At 44.1% G+C, this 19,329-nt stretch overlaps 1 protein-coding gene across 6 annotated transcripts in view; it reads right to left on the bottom strand.

The window, feature by feature from the left end:
• LOC139275532 (coiled-coil domain-containing protein 178) overlaps positions 1 to 19,329 on the bottom strand; it is an 846,828-nt gene that overhangs the window by 195,771 nt on the left and 631,728 nt on the right. For 4 of the 6 annotated variants that reach the window (XM_070892705.1, XM_070892721.1, XM_070892715.1 and 1 more), the window contains one exon: positions 8,136 to 8,285. The exons of 1 other annotated variant lie outside the window; for it this stretch is intronic. In XM_070892705.1, the coding sequence (XP_070748806.1) occupies positions 8,136 to 8,285 (150 nt within the window). The remainder of the gene's footprint in view (positions 1 to 8,135; positions 8,286 to 19,329) is intronic. One more of the 6 variants, XM_070892709.1, reaches the window with a different exon arrangement.

Genomic DNA, 19,329 nt, shown 5'->3' with positions numbered 1-19,329 from the left:
ATTGGAAAGTTTGCTTTGTGGTGGCTTTTACTTCAGCATTGTGATCAGACAACCCAGACTGCTGCAACCCATGCTGAGATGGTGCAGTCTGCAGCTGGGCTTTCTAGGTCCAGAGCTGCTCGAGGTCATTCTCTATGGTCAGTAACAGAGGGAAGGTAAGGTGTGGGACCAATGTTGAAAGGGAAATTGGTACCGCAGGAGGATGATTACTTCCTGGATATCCCAGACAGAAAGGGGCTATCTGGGTTGCATCCTCCCTTTTGCTTCCTCCTTTTCTACTTCTTCCTCTCCTGCGATTTCCTCTTCGGCATCTTCCTCTTCCCTCTGTGAGCGAATGCTAGAAAACTGAAATAAAAGCAAAAAATCCTGGAAGTACTCAGCAGGTCAGGCAGCATCTCGACCTGAGATGTGAACTTTGTTTCTGTCTCCACTAATGCGACCTGACTTGCTGAGTATTTCCTGCATTTTCTGTCTTCTTGGAGGCCTTCCTTTACCATCCGAAGCCTTTCAAGCATCCAGCAGCACTCCCTGCAAACTTTTAAAACTTTTAACATCTGTTGCGCCAAGTCACGACTTCAATAAAATATTTTAAAAGTCCAAAATTTTGAAGTTACCTGAAAGATGTGTGTGTCCCTATAAGAAGCGCTGGCAGCATCTCTGCAGGGCTGCATCAGACATGCTTTTCTGAGCATGCTTAGGACCCGACGGTAAGCACACTGAAAAGGTTTGCAGCTGTGGTGTCAAGTCGGCGTGGATATCACGCTTGATCATTTACATTTTTGGGACCAGTGCTGCCAATGGCAGCACTATGGCCCTTACCAACATGGCGGCAGCCATGTTCTGTGCCAGAGGTGGGCAGAGGTGAGGCATTGCCATTTTTTTCCGAAGTGGTCCTTAATGGCCAGCATAAACAGTGTGAATTTCTAGACCACAGTATTTAATGGGGCTTGCAGGGTGTCACAGCAGTCCAACAACCTGTCCTTCACCAGATTACCAAGAGTTCTGATGCGCCAACCTGTGGGAGAGGTAATAGCTCCATGGATCACCAACATGCTGTCCTCTCTCACCATGACAGCATTCATGCTCCCACCCCTGCCACTCTGCCAGTGCCTTTGCTGTTACCTGTCAGCCAGACAGCCCAGACTGCTGCAACCCATGCTGAGATGGTGCAGTCTGTAACCGGGCCTTCTAGGTCCAGCGCTGCTTGAGGTCATCCTCTAAGGCCAACTAAGTCTCCTCGACTGAAAGTCAACAGCCTTCCACCAGCCATGCTGCAGCCACTGGGGTAGAACTGCTTAGGAGCACTAGGACAGGCAAAGGCACATGGAAGACAGGCACTAATGGAATGTACAAGAGTGATCAGCTTATGATTGTATGCAATATGGCTTGATTTCACTTATAAATTTGGTTTGCAATGTTTATTTAGCGTTGGCTTTTATTTTTCCATTGTGAGCAAGCAGATGCTATGACAGTCAGTGACAGAGAAAAGGTAAGATGTGGGACTGTTGGTGAATGGGGAATTGGGGTTGCATTTATTGGTATTGCACATGGATGAGTTCTTCATGGACAGCCCAGCCAGAAGGGGGCTGTCTAGGTTACGTCTTCCCTTCTTCATCCTCCTCTTCCTCATCCTCCTGCTTCTCATCTGCTCACTGTATTGATGGTGGCAAGGACTGTGCCCTCATGATGGCAAGGGTGTGCATCATGCAGCTGACTACCATGTATCTTGAGACCTGCTCAGCCGAGTGCTGCAGTCCAGGCAGTGGAAGCGCAGTCCAGAGCAGTCCAGGCAGTGGAAGCGCTGTTTCAGCACGCCAATGGTCTGCTCTATCACATTTAATGTGGAAGCATGGCTTTCATTATATGCATGGGCTGCGCATCTTGTTGTCAGTAGATAGCCCTTGTTGCCAAGTGGCCACCCTTTGCTTTGGCCTGGTGGTTCTAATGCAGATGGCACAGCGGACTGCCTCAGAATGAAGGCATCACAACTGCTGCCAGGATACCGGGCATTGACCTGCTTGATTCGATGCCTATAGTCGCACACCAGCTGGACATTGAGGGTGTGGTACATGTCAGAGTTGACATGCGGTGTCTGCAAAGCGACATGTGTGCAGTCAATGGCACCCTGCGCCATGAGGAAGCCTATAATCCTAGTGAAGCTGCATGCTCACTCCACCTGCTGGTCACTGGCAAGAGAACAAAATGTAGTCAGCTGTCTTTGAATACAGAGTCTCAGTGACCTCCCGCACGCAAGAGTGGATGACAAACTGCAAGATGTTAAAATTATCTCCAGCTCCAGCCTGGAAGGAGCCTGACGTATAAAAGTTCACCACCACGGTCACCTTCATAGTCACTGGCAATGCGGTCCTTGCCCTGCTCTGAGATTGCTGTTGTGGCTGCAGCAAGTGGCAGATATCAGTGAGGATGTCTTTACTGAAGTGCAGACGTCTTACACATTGTTCCTCACTGAGGCTCAGGTAGGAGAATTGCTCCTTGAACACTCGAGGCAGGTGAGAGCCCTTCTCCCTCTCTTCTTCCTCCCCTCTCTTCCAGCAGCTTGACCTGCTCTGTGTCGCCCCTGTTCATTCTCCAACTCATGCTATATTGCAAGGGGAATTCCTACAAGTGCACCCATGTCTGGAAGAAAGAGGTTTGTGCAGAAGCCTTGAAGTCAGAAAAAGGAACTTCAGCACGTTCCACACCACTCCCTGTAGACTTTTGAAACTATAGAAAGCACCAAACACTTGTAGAATCATAGCAACAGCCAGTAGAAATCAATCAGCAATTAACCTGTAAAGAGGTGATGATCCATTTAAGTAGCAGTGGAGGGGTCGGGGGGTCCTTCCTGCTGCTGAACCCATGTACAGCTGTGCGAGCTTAAGAGATGGCATTAGCTGGAGCGTTGCTCTCCAAAATGGCAGCACTGGCACCAAATCAGCGTTGACGTCATGATCTGCCCACTCTGCATAATTCTGGCAGACGCTCACTGCACATGTGCTAACAGCCTCACCAATATGCCATCCAGCGTGGCTTGCACCAAAAGTGCGCACGCATGCTGCAGACACCATTTTGGATCTCTAAGGGCATTCCTAGCACCCAAAAAACAAAAGCTACGGATCTGAATTTTGCACCCATGACATCAGGTTCCATATATATGCTGACAACACCTCTTCACCTCCTATCCTTCCAATGCCTCTTTGTTGTCAGCCTACTTGGCCAACACCCAGCACGAGATGGACCACAATTTCCTCCAGTTAAACTTTGGGAAGACCGAAGTTAATGTGCCGAACATTCCGGCCTCGCCGGATCTGTACGAAGTGTGCACGGACCCGGCGAGGCCTCACAAAAGCCAGTTTTCAGGGCAAGATGCACATGCGCTGAATACCAGCTTTTCCGATCTGTCACGATTTCTCCTGACAGATCCTCCGCATCCCCGGGAGAAGAAAATTCGCGTGGGAGAGATTGGGCTATTTGCCCATTTCGTGCCCAGCGAATGTCCTTCAAACTTTTACGCCTGGTAAAAGCAGGTATATAGCTTACTTTTGCCAGCGTAAGAGTTTCAAAACATATAAAAATTGAATTTAATCATACATTTTTCTGTTAAAAACTCTGTCCATTAAGAAAAGTTTATTTTTAACCCTATTAAAACACATTAAAAAATATATTTTTGTTTTCTAAAACATTTAATTACATTTAATTTCAATAAATTTTAAATATATGAGGTGGTTATTTTATTTATTATATTGTGCTTCTTGTTTTAGGAGGGATTTTTCATTGATAGAAACTTAGAAACATAGAAAATAGGTGCAGGAGTAGGCCATTCGGCCCTTCGAGCCTGCACCACCATTCAATAAGATCATGGCTGATCATTCATGTCAGCACCCCTTTCCTGCTTTCTCTCCATACCCTTGATCCCTTTAGCCGTAAGAGCCATATCTAACTCCCTCTTGAATATATCCAACGAACTGGCATCAACAACTCTCTGCAGTAGGGAATTTCACAGGTTAACAACTCTCTGAGTGAAGAAGTTTCTCCTCATCTCAGTCCTAAATGGCCTACCCCTTATCCTTAGACTGTGTCCTCTGGTTCTGGACTTCCCCAACATCGGGAACATTCTTCCTGCATCTAACCTGTCCAGTCCCGTCAGAATTTTATATGTTTCTATGAGATACCCTCTCATCCTTCTAAACTCCAGTGAATACAGGCCCAGATCCAATCTCTCCTCATATGTCAGTCCTGCCATCACGGGAATCAGTCTGGTGAACCTTCGCTGCACTCTCTCAATAGCAAGAACGTCCTTCCTCAGATTAGGAAACCAAAACTGAACACAATATTCCAGGTGAGGCCTCACCAAGGTCCTGTACAACTGCAGTAAGACATCCCTGCTCTTATACTCAAATCCCCTAGCTATAAAGGCCAACATATCACTTGCCTTCTTCACCGCCTGCTGTGCCTGGCATGCCAACTTTCAATGACTGATGTACCATGACACCCAGGTCTTGTTGCACCTCCCCTTTTCCTAATCTGCCGCCATTCAGATAATATTCTGCCTTCGGGTTTTTGCCACCAAAGTGAATAAACTCACATTTATCCACATTATACTGCATCTGTCATGCATTTGCCCACTCACCTAACCTGTCCAAGTCACCCTGCAGCTTCTTAGCTTCCTCCTCACAGCTCACACTGCCACCCAGCTTAGTGTCATCTGCAAACTTGGAGATATTACACTCAATTCCTTCATCTAAATCATTAATGTATATTGTAAATAGCTGGGGTCCCAGCACTGAGCCCTGCGGCACTCCACTAATCACTGCCTGCCATTCTGAAAAGGACCCATTTATCCCGACTCTCTGCTTCCTGTCTGCCAACCAGTTCTCTATCAGTACATTACCCCCCAATACCATTTGCTTTACTTTTGCACACCAATCTCTTGTGTGGGACCTTGTCAAAAGCCTTTTGAAAGTCCAAATGCACCACATCCACTGGTTCTTCCTTGTCCACTCTACTAGTTACATCCTCAAAAAATTCTAGAAGATTTGTCAAGCATGATTTTTCTTTCATAAATCCATGCTGACTTGGACTGATCCTGTCACTGCTTTCCAAATGCGCTGCTATTTCATCCTTAATGATTGATTCCAACATTTTCCCCACTACTGATATCAGGCTAACTGGTCTATAATTGGCCGTTTTCTCTCTCCCTCCTTTTTTAAAAAGTGGTGTTACATTAGCTACCCTCCAGTCCTTAGGAACTGATCCAGAGTCAAAAGACTGTTGCAAAATGATCACCAATGCATCCACTATTTCTAGGGCCACTTCCTTAAGTACTCTGGGATGCAGACTATCAGGCCCCGGGGATTTATCGACATTCAATCCCATCAATTTTGCTAACACAATTTCCTGCCTAATAATATTTCCTTCAGTTCCTCATTTTCACTCGACCCTCGGTCCCCTAGTATTTCCGGAAGGTTATTTGTGTCTTCCTTCGTGAAGACAGAACCAAAGTATTTGTTCAACTGGTCTGCCATTTCTTTGTTCCCCATTATAATTTCACCTGAGTCTGACTGCAAGGGACCTACGTTTGTCTTCACTAATCTTTTTCTCTTCACATATCTATCGAAGCTTTTGCAGTCAGTTTTTATGTTCCCAGCAAGCTTCCTCTCATACTCTATTTTCTTCCTCCTAATTAAACTCTTTGTCCTCCTCTGCTGAATTCTAAATTTCTCCCAGTCCTCAGGTTTGCTGCTTTTTCTGGCCACTTTATATGCCTCTTCCTTGGATTTAACACTGTTCATAATTTCTCTTGTTAGCCACGGTTGAGCCACCTTCCCTGTTTTATTTTTACTCCAGACAGGGATGTACAATTGTTGAAGTTCATCCATGTGATCTTTAAATATTTGCCATTGCCTATCCACCGTCAACCCTTTAAGTATCATTCGCCAGTCTATACTAGCCAATTCACATCTCATACCATCGAAGTTACCTTTCCTTAAGTTCAGGACCCTAGTCTCTGAATTAACTTTGTCACTCTCCATCTTAGTAAAGAATTCTACCATATTATGGTCACTCTTCCCCAAGGGGCCTCGCACAACAAGATTGCTAATTAGTCCTTTCTCATTACACATCACCCAGTCTAGGATGGCCAGCCCTCTAGTTGGTTCCTCGACATATTGGTCTAGAAAACCATCCCTAATACACTCCAGGAAATCCTCCTCCACCGTATTGCTACCAGTTTGGTTAGCCCAATCTATATGTAGATTAAAGTCATCCATGATAACTGTTGTACCTTTATTGCACGCATCCCTAATTTCTTGTTTGATATTGTCCTCAACCTCACTACTACTGTTTGGTGGTCTGTACGCAACTCCCACTAGCGTTTTCTGCACAAACGGAGATCCCATTTTTATCAATGAGAATACTACCTCGTTATTGGTGGTCCAGGCCCACCTGACTCCAGCATTTCCCTATGTATGGGGAAGTCATCTTCCCCTACACTGCGCATCGAAAGAAGGCCTTCGACTGGAATCGAAAGCACCTCCGTGACCACCAGGTATTTTCGCAAATTGTTTTCGGGTCAGAGGCGTTCGTCTGAAGGAAGCCTCCGACCACAATTTTCCCCCCATTGTCTTTGACCCCTCTCACAAACTCACTTCCCTTGCCACCGATTCCATACCTCTCCCGACCACTGACTCAGGTGAACCAGACTGTTCGCTTGATTCCAAGTTTAGCTTCCAACCTCATATCCTCTCCATTACAAAGACTGCCTACTTCCAGCTCAGGAGAATTGCCTGTCTCTGCCCCTGCCTTAACCTATGGGCTGCTGAAACCTCCATCGATGCTTTTGTCACCTCCAGGCTCAACTATTCCAATGTTCTCCTGGCCGGCCACCCATCCTCCACCCTCCATAAACTGACGTTATCCAAAACTCTGCTGCCCATATCCTAATCGCCACCACGTCTTGCTCACCCATCATCCCTTTGCTTGCTGACCTACATTGGCTCCTGGTTCCCCATCACCTCCAACTTAAAATTTTCATCCTCTTCATGGCCTAAGCTTTCGACCTCTTCATTCCCTAAGCTCTAGAATTCCTTCCCTAAACCTCTCTGCCTCTCCACCTCTCTCACATCCTTTAAGACTCTCTTTAAAACCTGCCACTTTGACAAAGCTTTTAATTATCCCTCCTAATATCTCCTTCTTTGGCTCGGTGTCAAGTTTTTTCTGATTATGCCTCTGTGAAGTGCTTTGGAATGTTTTCTATGTTAAAGCACTATATAATTGCAAGTTGTTGTTGTCGCAATGTGATTTACTTGTGAGAGGAGACTTTGCAAATGTGCTTGTGATGTGCAGCTTTGCCACTGGGAGTGCATATTAGAATTTGGATGCAGAAATGGCTGTAAAGTCCTGCAGGGCCCTCTGACTTTGATGCCTAAAATCCTGCTACATACTGCAGGTGGACAAAGCAACATGCCAGGAAGAAGAATTTGTAAAATTTACCGTATGGTGTCATTTTGACAGATTTATCAGATTGATTTGCGAAGGACAAAACAAGTTAAATTATTAATTCATAATATTTTTATATTTTTCCATTCTCTTCCTCGTAAGTCTCCATTCATCACACTATCCTTTGCTCAAGAAATAAGCTGGCTCTATTTTTTTGGATGAGTCATTATGGATTGAGGCTCCAAATGTGGTTCAGGTGAATGTATAGAGAGTTCTCTAAATGTTCTAGCCAATATTCCTCCATCAAGCACCAAAAATAGATTAACTAGTTACTCACCTCCTTTGATGTTTGTGGGACCTTGCTGTGCCCAAATTGATGGCTGAATTTGCCTACCATTACAATACTAACTTCATTTCAAAAGTACTTGAATTGGTTGTGAAGCACTTTGGGATATCCTGAACATGATAAGGTGCTACATAAATTCTATCTTCAAACCATTATCAGGATCTGCATTCAGGAGATTTGTTGCCTTGTATACTTCATCTGTGATATAGCTTTGTACTAATGCAGAGTTTATATCTTTATTTCTTTCTCCTGATCTCAGCTGAGTAGAAACTCAACAGGTGATAAAATCGCATCCTATACTCCACAGAATAAAGACTCAGTATGCTTTATAAACGTTTTCATCATATATTACCTGTAAATAATCTTTAATGCTTACTTCTGTCTTCAGTCTGTCATGATAGATATCTGCAAGTTTGCTTTTTGTGGCAAAATATGCTTGTTGCAGTTGCTGGTACTCTTCAGTTCGATTAGCATTTTCCACAAGCGCTAAAGCAAGTTTGACCTAGAAAGACAATTACCGGAAATAAATGATACTGTTTGCAAGGTAAACCTTTCTAAATCCAATGTCTCACCCAATGTTTTATTTGTTTGGTTGGATTCAACTATAGCATAATAATTTGTCATTGTACAGTCATTTACCTGAACCCTCATTAAAAGAAGAATCATGGGGAATTGGGTGGGGCCATTAGATGCTTGTGTTCCATCTCTGATACCAGAGTTCAAATGCAGCCCATACTGGTGGGAAGAACGTTTCTTTGGTCTACTGGCTGTAAAGATTCTATTTGAAATGGGATTTAACATTCTTAATCCAGTTCTTTATTTGGCATATTAGTTCCGCACGCCCATCACTCCTGACCTTGTTGACCTACATTGGCTCTCGGACATCCAAAGCCTCCAATTTAAATTTCTTATCCTTATGTTTAAATCCCAACATAGTCTTGCCCCTATCACTGTAACCTTCTTCAGTCCCTTTCCCCGTTTTTCCCCACCACAGATAGCTATGCCTTCAGCAGCCTTGGCCCTACGCTTTGGAATTTCTTCCCTAAACTCCTCCACTTCTCCATTTCCCTCTGTACCCATTTTTGTTTGTTTATGTCTTTGTGAAATGCCTTGGGACCTTTTCCTACATTAAAATTGCTATAAAAATGCAAGTTGTTGTTCTTGTTTTAATTGTCACTAGGGAATACAAATTTAGATGCACCCGCTACTGCTGCGCACCACAGGTGCATATTGCATAATTGTGCAATTTTAGTCTGTGATTTTCCATCCATTAAGTAGAGAACATCGCTAGCTAGGAGTATGCAATTTTGCAATGGATGCTCCAGGAACAAATACATTGGAATTTTTATTCCTATATTGCCAATCTCACTTAGAGAAGCCACAGGATAGATAATAGTAAACCACCACATTAATAGTACAATGTGCTCTTCTGAAGATAGAACTGAGATGTTGTTAGGGTAGACTAGGGGTAGCTTTAGTCTGTATCTCACTATCCTATACCTGACTTGGGAATACGTGACGCTCACATCCATGCCCATCTTTCCCAGAACTTCTTGTTTGGATCCCTCCAATCAGGTTTCCGTCCCTGCCACAGTACTGAAACTGCTCTTACCAAGGTCACAAATGACATCCTAATTGACTGCGACAAAGGTAATCTATCTCTTCTCAACCTCTGGACCTGTCCACAGCCTTAGATGAGGTTGACCACAAAATTCTGCTCTAACATCTCCACCGTCGTCAAGCTGGATGGGACTGCACTCGCCTGGTTTCATTCCTATATTTCCAGCTGAAACCACAGAATCCCTGCAATGGCTTCTCTTCCAAATCCTACACTGTCACCTCTGGTATCCCCCAAGGATCTATCCTTGGCCCCATGCTATTTCTGATCTACATGCTGCCCCTCGGTGACAACATCTAGCAACATAAGTTTTCTCATGTACGCTGATGATACCTAGCTCTACCTCTCCTCCACCTCTCTCGAATCTTCCACCATCTCTATAATATCAGACTGCTTGTCCAACATCCAGCACTGGATGAGTAGAAATTTTCTCCAATTAAATATCAAATTAAAGATCAAAGCCATTGTCTTTGGTTCACACCACAAACTCCATTCCTTTCCACTGATTCGTTTTCTCTCCCCAGCAACTCTCTAAGGCTGACCAAGTTTGTTTGTAACCTTGGTGTCATACTTGATCACGAATTGAGCTTCCTACCTCATATCCATTCTATCACTAAGACTGCTGACTTCCACCTTTGTAATATCGCTTGTCTCTGCTCTTACCTCAACTGATCTTCTGTTGAAACTCTCATTCATGCCTTTATCACCTCTAGACTTGACTAGTCCAATGCACTCATGTGCAAACTCATACCAAGTCTCACTTACCCACCTCTCCTCTGCTTGCTGACCGACATTGGATCCCAGTTAAGCAATGCCTCGATTTAAAAAAATCTCATCCTTGTTTATAATCCCTCCATGGCCTCGCCCCGCCATATCTCTGTATTCTCCTTCAGCCCTATAATTTCCCTACACCTCTGCGCTCTGCCTATTCTGGCCTTTTGAACATCCATAATTTTAAATGCTCCACCATTGGTGGTCGTGCCTTCAGTTGCCTAGGCCCTAAGCTCTGGAATTCCCTCCCTAAATCTCTCTGCCTCTCCACTTCTCTTTCCTGGTTTAAGATGCTCCTTAGAACCTTCCTCTTCGAACAAGCTTTCGGTCATCTGCCCTAGCATCCCCTCATTTGGCTCTGTGTCAATTTTTTTGATAACGCTCCTGTGAAGCGCCTTGGGATGTTTTTATTACATTAAAAGCGCTATATAAATATAAGTTGTTGTTGAAGTGGAAAGTAGTGGCACCTATGAAGTACATTCCAGAGCTTAGTGGTAATGGTGCAGAAAGAGGTGGAATGCACAATAATTTGGAATCAGAAAATCAAAGGAAGCCAGCTGAGACTTAACATTGGAAAAGGTTACACAGGTAATGTTAAAAAAGGAATAAACCTGGCAACTACTGGCCAGTCAGCCTAACGTCGGTGGTAGGGAAACTTTTAGAGACATTATTCTGGGATAAAATGAAGTGGAATTTGGAAAAGTATGGGCTAATAAATGAAAGTTAGCATAGATCTGTTAAAAAGAAATTGTGTTTGATTAACTATGTTTCTGTGCTGTAAATACAATCTAATATACAATACATAACTTGATCAAGTTCTTTGCTGAAGTAACGGAGAGGGTTGATGAGAGTAATGCGGTTGATGTTGTATATATGGACTTTCAAAAGGCATTTGACAAAGTACCCCATAACAGACTTGTTAGCAAAATTATAGCCCATGGGATTAAAGGTACAATAGCAACATGGATCCAAAATTGGCAAAGGAACAGAAAGCAGAGAGTTGAGGTGAACGGTTGTTTTTCAGACTGGAGGGAAGTATACAGTGGTGTTCCCAGAGGTTGATTTTAGGACCACTGCTCTTTTTGATATATATTAAACAAATGAACTTGGATATACAGGGCATCATTTCAAAGTTTGCAGATGATATTGGTATTGTTGGGGGGGAATGACACATCAGGGGAAGGCAACAGCAGCCAAGTCCATGGCACCGTGGGTGGCTCTGCTGCACAGGAGGGCAGAAAAAAGAGTGGGAGAGCTATAGTGGTAGGGGATTCTACTGTAAGGGGAATAGATATATGTTTCTGCGGCCGCAATCGAGACTCCAGGATGGTATGTTGCCTCCCTGGTGCAAGGGTCAAGGATGTCTCGGAGCGGTTCCAGAACATTTTGGAGCGGAAGAGTGAACAGCCAGTTGTCATGTGCATGTAGGTACCAACGATATAGGTAAAAAATGGGATGAGGTCCTAAAAGATGAATTTAGGAAGCTAGGAGTTAAATTAAAAAGTAGGACCTCAAAGGTAGTAATCTCAGGATTGCTACCAGTGCCACGTTCTAGTCAGAGTAGGAATCGCAGGATAGCTCAGTTGAATATGTGGCTTGAGGAGTGGTGCAGAAGGGAGGGATTCAAATCCCTGGGACATTGGAACCGGTTCTGGGGAAGGTGGGACCAGTACAAACTGGATGGTCTGCACCTGGGCAGGATCGGAACCAATGTCCTAGGGGGAGAGTTTGCTAGTGCTGTTGAGGAGGAGTTAAACTAATATGGCAGGGGGATGGGAACCCATGCAGGAAGGCAGAGAGAAGTAGAATGGGGGCAGAAGCAAAAGATAGAAAGAAAAAAAGTAAAAGTGGAGGGCAGAGAAAACCAAGGCACAAATCAAAAAGGGCCACATTACAGCAAAATTCCAAAAGGGCAAAGTGTGTTAAAAAGAAAAGCCTGAAGGCTCTGTGCCTCAATGCAAGGAGTATTCATAATAAGGTGGATGAATTAACTGCACAGGCAGCAATTAATGATCATGATATAATTGGCATCACAGAGACATGGCTCCAGGGATATTCAACATTCAGAAAGGATAGATAGAAAGGAAAAGGAGGGGGAGTAGCGTTGCTGGTTAAAGAGGAAATTAACGCAATAGTAAGGAAGGATATTAGCTTGGATGTGGAATCTGTATGGGTGGAGCTGCGGAATAGCAAAGGACAGAAAACGCTAGTGGGAGTTGTGTACAGTCCACCAAACAGTAATAGTGTGGTTGGGGACAGCATCAAACAAGAAACTAAGGACGCAATAAAGGTACAGCAGTTATCACGGGCGACTTTAATCTACATATAGATTGGGATAACCAAACTGATAGCAATACGATGGAGGAGGATTTCCTGGAGTGCATTAGGGATGGTTTTCTGGACCAATATGTCGAGGAACCAACTAGAGGGCTGGCCATCATAAACTGGGTGATGTATAATGAGAAAGGACTAATTAGCAATCTTGTTGTGTGAGGCCCCTTGGGGAAGAGTGACCATAATATGGTAGAATTCTTTATTAAGATGGAGAGTGACACAGTTAATTCAGAGACTAGGGTCCTGAACTTAAGGAAAGGTAACTTCAATGGTATGAGGCGTGAATTGGCTAGAATAGATTGGCAAATGATACTTACAGGGTTGATGGTGGATAGGCAATGGCAAACATTTAAAGATCACATGGCTGAACTTCAACAATTGTACATCCCTGTTTGAAGTAAAAATAAAACCGGGAAGGTTGCTCAACTGTGGCGAACAAGGGAAATTAAAGATAGTGTTAAATCCAAGGAAGAGGCATATAAATTGGCCAGAAAAAGCAGCAAACCTGAGGACTGGGAGAAATTTAGAATTCAGCTGAGGAGGACAAAGGGTTTAATTAGGAGGGGGAAAATAGAATATGAGAGGAAGCATGCCGGGAACATAAAAACTGACTGCAAAAGCTTCTATACATATGTGAAGAGTAAAAGATTAGTGAAGACAAACGTAGGTCCCTTGCAGTCAGATTCAGGTGAATTTATAATGGGGAAAAAAGAAATGGCAGACCAGTTAAACAAATACTTTGATTCTGACGTCACGAAGGAAGACACAAATAACCTTCCGGAAGTATTTGGGGACCAAAGGTCGAGTGAGAAGGAGGAATTGAAGGATATCCTTATTAGGCGGGAAATTGTATTGGGGAAATTGAGTGGATTGAAGGCCGATAAATCCCCAGGGCCTGATAGTCTACATGCCAGAGTACTCAAAGGAAATGGCCCTAAAAATAGTGGATGCATTGGTGATCATTTTCCAACAGTCTATCGACTCTGGATCAGTTCCTATGGATGTAATGTAACACCACTTTTTAAAAAAGGAGGGAGAGAGAAAATGGGTAATTATAGACTGGTTAGCCTGACATCAGTAGTGAGGGAAATGTTGGAATCAATTATTAAAGATGAAATAGCAACACATTTGGAAAGCAGTGACAGGATCGGTCCAAGTCAGCATGGATTTATAAAAGGGAAATCATGCTTGACAAATCTTCTGGAATATTTTGAGGATGTAACTAGTAGAGTGGACAAGGAAGAACCAGTGGATGTGGTGTATTTGGACTTTCAAAAGGCTTCTGACAAGGTCCCACACAAGAGGTTGGTGTGCAAAATCAAAGCACATGGCATTGGGGGTAATGTATTGATGTGGATAGAGAACTAGTTGGCAGACAGGAAGCAGAGAGTCGGGATAAACGGGTCCTTTTCAGAATGACAGGCAGTGACTAGTGGGATGCCGCAGGGCTCAGTGCTGCGACCCCAGCTATTTACAATATACATTAATGATTTAGATGAAGGAATTGAGTGTAATATCTCCAAGTTTGCAGATGACACTAAACTGGGTGTTGGTGTGAGCTGTGAGGAGGACGCTAAGATGCTGCAGGATGACTTGGACAGGTTAGGTGAGTGGGCAAATGCATGGTCGATGCAGTATAATGTGGATAAATGTAAGGTTATTCACGTTGGGGGCAAAAACATAAAGGCAGAATATTATCTGAATGGCAGCAGATTAGGAAAAGGGGAGATGCAACGAGACCTGGGTGTCATGGTTCATCAGTCATTGAAAGTTGTTATGCAGGTACAGCAGGCGGTGAAGAAGGCAATTGGTATGTTGGCCTTCATAGCTATGGGATTTGAGTTTGGAGCAGGGAGGTCTTACTGTAGTTGTATAGTGCCTTGGTGAGGCTTCACCTGGAATATTGTGTTCAGTTTTGGTCTCCTAATCTGAGAAAGGATGTTCTTGTTATTGAGGGAGTGCAGCGAAGGTTCACCAGACTGATTCCCGGGATGGCTGGACTGACATATGCGGAGAGACTGAATCAACTGGGCCTTTATACACTGGAGTCTAGAAGGATGAGAGGGGATCTCATAGAAACATGTAAGATTTTGACGGGACTGGACAGGTTAGATGCGGGAAGATTGTTCCCGATGTTGGGGAAGTCCAGAACCAGAGGACACAGTCTTAGGATAAGTGGTAGGCCATTTAGGACTGAGGTGAGGAGAAACTTCTTCACTCAGAGGGTTGTTAACCTGTGGACTTCTCTACCACAGAGAGTTGTTGACGTCAGTTCATTGGATATATTCAAGAGGGAGTTAGATATGGCCCTTTCGGCTAAAGGTATCAAGGGGTATGGAGAGAAAGCAGCAAAGGGGTACTGAGGGAATGATCAGCCATGATCTTATTGAATGGTGGTGCAGGCTCGAAGGGCCGAATGGCCTACTCCTGCACCTATTTTCTATGTTTTTATGTTTCTATATGAAACTCAGAAATTTAGTAAACAATGAGGAGAATAGTAACAGACTTCAGGAGATAGACTGGTAAAATAGGCAGTCACATGGCTGATGAAATTTAACACAGAAGTGTGAAGTGATTCATTTTGGTACGAAGAATGAGGAGAGGCAATATGAATTTTAAAAGGGGTGCAGGAACAGAGAGAACTGGGGGTGTATGTACACAAATCTTTGAAGGTGAGTTGAGAAGGCTGTGAAAAACGCATATAGGAACCTGGGTTTTATTAATAGAGGAATAGAGTACAAAAGCAAGGTAGTTATGCGAAATGTTTATAAAACACTGGTTAGGCCTCAGCTGAGTATTGTGTTCAATTCTGGACACAACACTTTAGGAAGGATGTCAAGGCCTTGAAAATTGTGCAGAAGAGAGATTTACTAGAATAGTACCAGGGATGAGGGACTGCAGTTATGTGGAGAGGTTGGAGAAGCTGGGAGTACAGAGAAGGTTAAGAGGAGATTTGATTGAGGTTTTCAAAAGTATGAACCATTTTGACAGAATAAATAAGGGGAAACTGTTTCCAGTAGAAGAAGGGTCAGTGACCAGAGGGAAATGATTTAAGGTGATTGGCAAAAGAACCAGAGGCGACATGAGGAAAAAACATTTTTTTTACACAATATGTTGTGATCTGGAATTCACTGCCTGAAAGGGTGGTGGAAGCAGTAACAGTCAAAAGAGAATTATATAACTACTTGAAGGGAAAAAAATTACAGGGCCATGGGGAAAGTGCAAGGAAGTGGGATTAAGTGGATAAAAAGCTGGCACAACCACAAAGGCCCAAATTACCTCCTTCTGTGCTGTATCATTTTATGGGGCCAAAATTGCCCCTTCCTTTCAGGCCCGTAGCCGCTTGAAAGAGGCGGCCATGGAGCGGTGCGTTCTGGCCACCGAGTCGTCGCAGAGGGGCTGCCATTTTGAATATTGCCCTCCTTCAGTTTTGGAGCGGCGTAGGGGACGTCCCGCCCGTTTTCCCGCTGCGTCGTGCACGCGCCGACCCCTCTCCGAAATTGTCCCGCGGGAAATTGCCCCTTTCGGAAATTGCCCCGAGGGAGCGGCAGCGTTGCCAGTCAGTGCCACTGACAGCTTTTTCTGTTGGTACCCTTTCTGTGGCACGGCCATCCTTAAAGGAGAGGTGATGCTGCCGGCACCTCCATTTTATTTTTTATTGTCGGCTGACTGCCAGGTCGGGCCGGCAAGTATGCCCACAGGGTCGGCGGGGCCACCAATAGGCAGCCTGCCACCCCTCTTAGGTGCCATGCTACTGGCCCAGCCGAAATCCTACCCGGTGGCCCTGTGTCTGCCATTAAAGAGGCTGCAGAGTTCGCAGCGGCCCTCCCCTTTAACTGAAGGTGGGACGATGTGAAGCACCAGCGCGATGGCGTCATCAGCGCGGCACTGATGACTTCGAGTGCGGCCACTCCGACCCGCCCCCACTTCCGCCCCGCCAGTGGCGGCTACTCCAACCTGACCTTACTTCAACCCCGATGATGAGACCACTTCCGCCCTGTTCCAAAAAGACCCACAAAGACATGAATTTCTCCGGATTGTCCGCCCATGCATTGGGGTGGACGAAAAACTTCAAAAACGGTAGGGGCGCCCGTTTGGGGTGGAGGGTAATTTTGGCTCCTATGATTCTATGAATGTAGAGAAAGCCCATGGAGAAATTTGTAAAAAAGGCTAAAGATTTTGAAATCAATGTGCTGGGTGATAGGAAGTAGAAGTTGGTAAAATCTAGGTGATAGGCAAGCTAAACTTAGTAAGGGACATGAGGTAGTCTGCAGAAATCTGGATGAGTTGGACTTTGTATAGAAAAGAGCTTGCTAGGAGAGAATTGGAAAACCCAGCCTGATGATAACAAAGGTATGGTTGCAGGTTAATTAAGATAGGGATAAAGGTGAAATGTGGAAGTAGGTGGTCATGGTGATGGACTGACTGTGAGGTTTCAGGGTTTATGCAGAATGCCTAAGTTACATATTGTAGGGTTCAGGCTGAACCAGCAGCCAAAGTCAAAAATTGAATTGGGAGAAGGAGGAAGAATTTCTGGTGTGAGCCCAAGCAGGATGACTTCTATCTTGCCCATATTTAACTGAAAGGAATTCTAGCTTGGTGTTGGACATGCAGTTAGACAACACAGCAAGTCATGGGGTTGAACATATGAACATAAGAACATTAGAATTAGGAGCAGGAGTAGGCTATTCAGCCCCTTGAGCCTGCTCTGCCATTCAATATCATGATCTTCTACCTCAACTCCACTTTCCTGCACTATCCCCATATCCCTTGATTCCCTTAATATTCAAAAATCTACTGACCTCTGTCTTGAAAATAATCTACGACTGAGCATCCACAGCCCTCTGGGAGAGAGAATTCTAAAGATTCACCACCCTCTGAGTGAAGACATTTCTCTGCATCTCAGTCCTAAATGGCCGACCCCTTATTCTGAGACAGTGACCCCTGGGAACATCCTTCCTGAAACTACCCTGTCAAGCCCTGTAAGAATTTTGTATGCTTCAATGAGATCACCTCTCATTCTTCTAAATTCTCGAGAATATAGGCCTAGTCTACTCAATCTCTCCTCATAGGACAATCCCCCCAGGAATCAGTCTGGTGAACCTTTGTTGCAACTATGGCAAGTATATCCTTATTTAGCCAAGGAGACCAAAATTGTTCAGAATGCTATTGAGGGAGTGCAGCAAATGTTCACCAGACTGATTCCCGGGATGGCAGGACTGACACATGAAGAAAGACTGGATCGACTAGGCTTATATTCACTGGAATTTAGAAGAATGAGAGGGGATCTCATAGAAACATATAAAATTCTGACAGGATTGGACAGGTTAGATGCAGGAAGAATGTTCCCGATGTTGGGGAAGTCCAGCACCAGGGGTCACAGTCTAAGGATAAGGGGTAAGCCATTTAGGACCAAGATGAGGAGAAACTTCTTCACTCAGAGAATTGTGAACCTGTGGAATTCTCTACCACAGAAAGTTGTTGAGGCCAGTTTGTTAGATATATTCAAAAGGGAGTTAGATGTGGCCCTTATGGCTAAAGGGATCAAGGGGTATGGAGAGAAAGTAGGAATGGGGTACTGAAGTTGCATGATCAGCCATGATCTTATTGAATGGTGGTGCAGGCTTGAAGGGCCGAATGGCCTACTCCTGCACCTATTTTCTATGTTTCTACTCCAGGTGTGGTCTCACCAGGGCTCTATATAATTGCAGTAAGACATCTTTACTCTTATGCTCAAATCCTCTTGTAATAAAGGCCAACATACCATTTGCTTTCTTAATTGCTTGTTGTACCTGCATGTTAACTTTCAGTGATTCATGTACAAGGACATCCAGGACCCTCTGAACACCAACATTTCCCAATCTGTCACCGTTTTCAAAATACTCTGCTTTTCTATTGTTCCTACCAAAGTGGATAACCTCACATTTCTCCACATTATATTCCTTTGCCATGTTCTTGCCCACACACTTAGCCTGTCTATATCCCCTTGACATCTCTTTGTATCCTCCTCACATTCCCACCTATCTTGGTATCATCAGCAGACTTGGACATATTACATTTGGTCCCCTCATTCAAATCATTGATATAGATTGTGAATAGCTGAGGCCCAAGCACCGATCCTTGCGGTACCCCACTAGTTACAGCCTGCCAACCCGAAAATGATTTGTTTATTTCTATTCTCTGTTTTCTGTCCGTTAACCAATCCTCAATCCATGCTAGTATATTATCTCCGATCCCATGAGCCCTCATTGTGTTTAATAACCTCTTATGTGGTATCTTATCAAATGCCTTCTGAAAATCGAAATATACCACATCCACTGGTTCCCCCTTATCTATTCTGCTAGTAACTATCTAAAAAACAGATTTGTCAGACATGATTTCCCTTTCATAAATAAGTGTTGACTCTGCCCAATCATATTATTACTTTCTAAGTGCCCTGTTACCACGTCTGGGTTGAGGGTGATGGCAGAGAGTAAAACCTATTATGATCAGCATACAAATGCAAGCTGATCCCATGATTATGGATAATCTTGTCAAAAGGCATTGCAGCAATAGTAAAGAGCCTTTACAGCACCCATTAAGGTCCAACAAGGTGACAACTGTTGACATTAATCCCAAGAGATTGCTAGTTTATATTGGGAAAAATGTATTAATAACTGAATCTCTTTGCACATTGCTCCCAATCGCTGCCCAGCACACTGCATATTGTTGTCAGTAGGAGCCTGATTCTGTGTATTGAAGTACATCATGTGAAAGTAATTTCATTAATATCAAAATGATTGCAAATTATTGGGGGAGTGAACCCAATTGCTGGCATTGTGCA

Source organism: Pristiophorus japonicus, chromosome 1, assembly GCF_044704955.1.
Source record: "Pristiophorus japonicus isolate sPriJap1 chromosome 1, sPriJap1.hap1, whole genome shotgun sequence".
NCBI classification, from domain to species: Eukaryota; Metazoa; Chordata; class Chondrichthyes; family Pristiophoridae; genus Pristiophorus; species Pristiophorus japonicus.
This window is presented reverse-complemented; position numbering and strand designations above follow the sequence as displayed.